At 44.6% G+C, this 6,751-nt stretch overlaps 1 protein-coding gene across 2 annotated transcripts; it reads right to left on the bottom strand.

Annotated features, from left to right (window-relative positions):
- Positions 1-363: 363 nt before the first annotated feature.
- Positions 364-6,616, bottom strand: LOC124030710 (calpain-1 catalytic subunit-like). 2 transcript variants are annotated; one of them, XR_006838016.1, is made up of 5 exons: positions 6,467-6,616; positions 2,753-2,869; positions 889-947; positions 711-799; positions 364-619 (listed from the first exon to the last, which is right to left on the bottom strand). XR_006838016.1 is itself a non-coding variant. In XM_046341930.1 (4 exons), the coding sequence occupies exons 1-4, from the start codon at positions 6,522-6,524 to the stop codon at positions 776-778; spliced, it is 258 nt and encodes an 85-aa protein (XP_046197886.1). In that variant the 5' UTR covers positions 6,525-6,616; the 3' UTR covers positions 690-775. The 2 variants fall into 2 exon arrangements, 1 of the variants encoding a protein (XP_046197886.1); XM_046341930.1 differs by lacking the exon at positions 364-619 and having other exon boundaries at positions 690-799.
- Positions 6,617-6,751: the final 135 nt, after the last annotated feature.

Genomic DNA, 6,751 nt, shown 5'->3' with positions numbered 1-6,751 from the left:
GAGAGAACAGTCAGAGAGAGAACTGGTCTTTGGGAGAACAGTCTGAGAGAGAACTGGTCTTTGGGAGAACAGTCTGAGAGAACAGGTCAGAGAGAGAACAGTCTGAGAGAACAGGTCAGAGAGAGAACAGTCAGAGAGAGAACTGGTCTTTGGGAGAACAGTCAGAGAGAACTGGTCTTTGAGAGAACAGTCAGAGAGAGAACAGTCAGAGAGAGAACAGTCAGAGAGAACAGTCAGAGAGAGAACAGTCAGAGAGAGAACTGGTCTTTGAGAGAACAGTCAGAGAGAACTGGTCTTTGAGAGAACAGTCAGAGAGAGAACTGGTCTTTGGGAGAACAGTCAGAGAGAACAGGTCTTTGAGAGAACAGTCAGAGAGAGAACAGGTCAGAGAGAGAACAGTCAGAGAGAGAACAGTCAGAGAGAGAACAGGTCATTGAGAGAACAGTCAGAGAGAGAACAGGTCTTTGAGAACAGGTCATTGAGAGAACAGGTCTTTGAGAACAGGTCATTGAGAGAACAGTCAGAGAGAGAACAGTCAGAGAGAGAACAGTCTGAGAGAGAACAGTCAGAGAGAGAACAGTCAGAGAGAGAACAGTCTGAGAGAGAACAGTCAGAGAGAGAACAGTCAGAGAGAGAACTGGTCTTTGAGAGAACAGTCAGAGAGAGAACAGTCTGAGAGAGAACAGTCAGAGAGAACAGTCTGAGAGAGAACAGTCAGAGAGAGAACAGTCAGAGAGAGAACAGTCTGAGAGAACAGGTCTTGTGCTGCCATCTTCTAGATCATGGAAAATGACAACCACTGAAAATAGAAAAATAACACAATCAATATATTAGAACGGAACAAACAACATAATGAGTTGATTACAAACTACAATTTAAAGATCTCACCTGGAAGAAATCCAATTCAATGAAACCAGTGTCATCCATGTCAAGCTTCTTGAAGACTTCTGCGAGGTGGAGAGAGGAACGAGGTGTTAACCATCTATAACATATACTCTCATCAAATCAAATGTATTTATATAGCCCTTCTTACATCAGCTGATATCTCAAAGTGCTGTACAGAAACCCAGCCTAAAACCCCAAACAGCAAGCAATGCAGGTGTAGAAGCACGGTGGCTAGGAAAAACTCCCTAGAAAAGGACAAAACCTAGGAAGAAACCAGGCTATGAGGGGTGGCCAGTCCTCTTCTGGCTGTGCGGGGTAGAGAGGAACCAGGCTATGAGGGGTGGCCAGTCCTCTTCTGGCTGTGCGGGGTAGAGAGGAACCAGGCTATGAGGGGTGGCCAGTCCTCTTCTGGCTGTGCGGGGTAGAGAGGAACGAGGCTATGAGGGGTGGCCAGTCCTCTTCTGGCTGTGCGGGGTAGAGAGGAACCAGGCTATGAGGGTGGCCAGTCCTCTTCTGGCTGTGCGGGGTAGAGAGGAACCAGGCTATGAGGGGTGGCCAGTCCTCTTCTGGCTGTGCGGGGTAGAGAGGAACCAGGCTATGAGGGGTGGCCAGTCCTCTTCTGGCTGTGCGGGGTAGAGAGGAACCAGGCTATGAGGGGTGGCCAGTCCTCTTCTGGCTGTGCGGGGTAGAGAGGAACCAGGCTATGAGGGGTGGCCAGTCCTCTTCAGGTTGTGCCTGGTGGAGATTAGAAACCTAGAGAGGAACCAGGCTATGAGGGGTGGCCAGTCCTCTTCTGGCTGTGCGGGGTAGAGAGGAACCAGGCTATGAGGGGTGGCCAGTCCTCTTCTGGCTGTGCTGGGTAGAGAGGAACCAGGCTATGAGGGGTGGCCAGTCCTCTTCAGGTTGTGCCTGGTGGAGATTTTAAACCTAGAGAGGAACCAGGCTATGAGGGGTGGCCAGTCCTCCTCAGGCTGTGCCTGGTGGAGATTAGAAACCTAGAGAGGAACCAGGCTTTGAGGGGTGGCCAGTCCTCTTCAGGCTGTGCCTGGTGGAGATTAGAAACCTAGAGAGGAACCAGGCTATGAGGGGTGGCCAGTCCTCTTCTGGCTGTGCCGGGTAGAGAGGAACCAGGCTATGAGGGGTGGCCAGTCCTTTTCTGGCTGTGCGGGGTAGAGAGGAACCAGGCTATGAGGGGTGTCCAGTCCTCTTCTGGCTGTGCCGGGTAGAGAGGAACGAGGCTATGAGGGGTGGGCCAGTCCTCTTCTGGCTGTGCCGGGTAGAGAGGAACCAGGCTATGAGGGGTGGCCAGTCCTCTTCTGGCTGTATCAGGTAGAGAGGAACCAGGCTCTGAGGGGTGGCCAGTCTTCTGGATGTGCGGGGTAGAGAGGAACCAGGCTATGAGGGGTGGCCAGTCTTCTGGATGTGTCGGGTAGAGAGGAACCAGGCTATGAGGGGTGGCCAGCCCTCTTCTGGCTGTGCCGGGTAGAGAGGAACCAGGCTATGAGGGGTGGCCAGTCCTCTTCAGGCTGTGCCTGGTGGAGATTAGAAACCTAGAGAGGAACCAGGCTATGAGGGGTGGCCAGTCCTCTTCTGGCTGTGCCGGGTAGAGAGGAACCAGGCTATGAGGGGTGGCCAGTCCTCTTCTGGCTGTGCGGGGTAGAGAGGAACCAGGCTATGAGGGGTGGCCAGTCTTCTTCTGGCTGTGCGCGGTAGAGAGGAACCAGGCTATGAGGTTCCTCTCTAATATTTACTGCTGTTACACTCCATGGCCATTATTCGGCTTTATAGGTGCACAAGTGCCGAGGCGTTGCTGCCGTCTTGGCTGAAACACAAATTCAGGATCGTGATGTTAAGTCGTTGTACTTACTGAACATCATCTCCAGGCGCATGACGCAAGCCACGAAGTTATCAAAGTCAATGGTCATGTCGGCCTCTCCATACCGAGCTGCCAAAACCTGGTGGAGAGTGTTGTTCAGGCTGAAACCTGTCGGAAGATCATTTATAATCTATCAGAACCTGAAAACAGATTGATTTATAATCTATAATATTTATAACAATCTTTTATCAGAACCTAAAAACAGATTGATTTATAATCTATAATATTTATAACAATCTTTTATCAGAACCTAAAAACAGATTGATTTATAATCTATAATATTTATAACAATCTTTTATCAGAACCTAAAAACAGATTGATTTATAATCTATAATATTTATAACAATCTTTTATCAGAACCTAAAAACAGATTGATTTATAATCTATAATATTTATAACAATCTTTTATCAGAACCTAAAAACAGATTGATTTATAATCTATAATATTTATAACAATCTTTTATCAGAACCTAAAAACAGATTGATTTATAATCTATAATATTTATAACAATCTTTTATCAGAACCTAAAAACAGATTGATTTATAATCTATAATATTTATAACAATCTTTTATCAGAACCTAAAAACAGATTAGAAATCATCAGAACCTGAAAACAGATTGATTTATAATCTATAATATTTATAACAATCTTTTATCAGAACCTAAAAATAGATTAAAATCTGTGTGTAACTGATAGATGCACACACGCTACATATTGATGTTTTTAAATGTGTGTAAATTGTACAGTCTTTTTGTCTGTAATGTCTTTTTCGTTACGTGTCGGACCCCAATAAGACTAGCTGTGACCATGGGTGTCGGGTAATGGGGACCCCAATAAGACTAGCTGTGACCATGGGTGTCGGGTAATGGGGACCCCAATAAGACTAGCTGTGACCATGGGTGTCGGGTAATGGGGACCCCAATAAGACTAGCTGTGACCATGGGTGTCGGGTAATGGGGACCCCAATAAGACTAGCTGTGACCATGGGTGTCGGGTAATGGGGACCCCAATAAGACTAGCTGTGACCATGGGCGTACCTACCCTATATATATATACACACCTACCCTATATATATATACACACCTACCCTATATATACATACACACCTACCCTATATATACATACACACCTACCCTATATATACATACACACCTACCCTATATATACATACACACCTACCCTATATATACATACACACCTACCCTATATATACATACACACCTACCCTATATATACATACACACCTACCCTATATATACACACCTACCCTATATATATATATATATATATATACACCTACCCTAATGTATGTATATATATATATATATATATATATATATATATATATATATATATATATATATATATATATATATATATTACACACTGCTCAAAAAATAAAGGGAACACTTAAACAACACAATGTAACTCCAATTCAATCACACTTCTGTGAAATCAAACTGTCCACTTAGGAAGCAACACTGATTGACAATACATTTCACATGCTGTTGTGCAAATGGAATAGACAACAGGTGGACATTATAGGCAATTAGCAAGACACCCCCAATAAAGGAGTGGTTCTGCAGGTGGTGACCACAGACCATTTCTCAGTTCCTATGCTTCCTGGCTGATGTTTTGGTCACTTTTGAATGCTGGCAGTGCTTTCACTCTAGTGGTAGCATGAGACAGAGTCTACAACCCACACAAGTGGCTCAGGTAGTGCAGCTCATCCAGGATGGAACATCAATGCGAGCTGTGGCAAGAAGGTTTGCTGTGTCCACCAACGCCACGTTGCACCGCAGACTCGTCCAGGAGTTGGCGGATGTTTTAGTCCAGGTCTGGGAGGAGATCCCTCAGGAGACCATCCGCCACCTCATCAGGAGCATGTCCAGGCATTGTAGGGAGGTCATACAGGCACGTGGAGGCCACACACACTACTGAGCCTCATTTTGACTTGTTTTAAAGACATTACATCAAAGTTGGATCAGCCTGTAGTGTGGTTTTCCACTTTAATTTTGAGTGTGACTCCAAATCCAGACCTCCATGGGTTGATAAATTTGATTTCCATTGATAATTTTTGTGTGATTTTGTTGTCAGCACATTCAACTATGTAAAGTTGAAAGTATTTAATAAGAATATTTCATTCATTCAGATCTAGGATGTGTTATTTTAGTGTTCCCTTTATTTTTTTGAGCAGTGTATGTGTCACTTCCTTCCCCAGGCGTTTCTGTTTCCTGTCTGTGCGTTGTGTTTTGTATTATGGTACATTTATTTATTAAAACGCTCACTCCCTGAACTTGCTTCCCGACTCTCACTCGCAAAATCAAAATATATTTTTAGATCTTCAAAGTAGCCATGCTGAGCACTTGTTGGCTGCTTTTCCTTCACTCTAGTCAGTCCAACTCATCCCAAACCATCTCACTGGGTTGAGGTCGGGTGATTGTGATGCCAGGTCATCTGATGCAGCACTCCATCACTCTCTCCTTCTTGGTCAATAGCTCTTACACAGCCTGGAGTGTGTGTTGGTTCATTGTCCTGTTGAAAACAAATGATAGTCCCACCAAGCGCAAACCAGATGGGATAGCGTATCGCTGCAGAATGCTGTGGTAGCCATGCTGGTTAAGTGTGCCTTGAATACTAAATAAATCACTGACAGTGTTACCAGCAAAGCACCGCCACACCATCACACCTCCTCCTCCTCCATGCTTCACGGTGGTAACCACACATGCAGAGATAATCCGTTCACCTACTCATCAGACAAAAAGGACAGATTTCCACCGGTCTAATGTCCATTGCTCGTGTCTCTTGGTCAAGCAAGCATCTTCTTATTGGTGTCCTTTAGTAGTGGTTTCTTTGCAGCAATTCGACCATGAAGGTCTGATTCACAGTCTCCTCTGAACAGTTTATGTTGAGATGTGCCTGTTAATTGAACCCTGTGAAGCATTTATTTGGGCTGCAATCTGAGGTAACTCTGGTCTTCTATTCCTGTAGCGGTCCTCATGAGAGCCAGTTTCATCATAGCGCTTGATGGTTTTTCGACCGCATTCTGAAGAAACATTCAAAGTACTTGAAATTTTCCAGATTGACTGGACTCATGTCTTAAAGTAATGATGGACTGTTGTTTCTCTTGCTTATTTGAGCTGTTCTTGCCATAATATGGAATTGTTCTTTTACCAAATAGGGCCATCTTCTGTATACCACCCCTACCTTGTCACAACACAACTGATTGTGTCAAACGCATTAAGAAGGAAAGAAATTCCACAAATTCACATTTAATAAGTCACACCTGTTAATTGAAATGCATTCCAGGTGACTCTGAATCTCATGAAGCTGGTTGAGAGAATACCAAGAGTGTGCAAAGCTGTCATCAAGGCAATGGTGGCTAATTTGAAGAATCTCCAAATATAAAATATGTTTTGATTTGTTTAACACTTTTTATTGGTTACTACATGATTCCATGTGTGTTATTTCATAGTTTTGATGTCTTCATTATTATTCTGTAGAAAATAGTAAAAAATAAAGAAAAAACCCTTGAATGAAGGTGTTCTAAAACTTTTGCCTGGTACTTATATAATATACAGTATAATGTACGCCAATTAGCTTTTATCCAAAGGGTCTAACAGTAGACTGTGCATACACTATTGATCCCTGAGTATTGAACCCATACATTTGTGTAAATTAGGTTTATTTAATGTCCACAAACCTGCTTTGCTCAAGGCCATCCTCATCTCTGGTGTGCTCATACAGCCAGACCCATCCATGTCATTGCTCTTATAGATGGACTAGAGAGAGAGAGCGAGTGAGATGGATGGAAGGAGGGCGGGAGGGAGGGAAAGAGGGAGGGAGGGAGCGGTAGGGCGAGAGAGAGGGAGCGGTAGGGCGAGAGAGAGAGGGAGGGAGCGGTAGGGCGAGAGAGAGAGGGAGGGAGCGGTAGGGCGAGAGAGAGAGGGAGGGAGCGGTAGGGCGAGAGAGAGAGAGGGAGGGAGGG

This window comes from Oncorhynchus gorbuscha, unplaced genomic scaffold, assembly GCF_021184085.1.
Source record: "Oncorhynchus gorbuscha isolate QuinsamMale2020 ecotype Even-year unplaced genomic scaffold, OgorEven_v1.0 Un_scaffold_14233, whole genome shotgun sequence".
Classification (NCBI taxonomy): Eukaryota; Metazoa; Chordata; class Actinopteri; order Salmoniformes; family Salmonidae; genus Oncorhynchus; species Oncorhynchus gorbuscha.
This window is presented reverse-complemented; position numbering and strand designations above follow the sequence as displayed.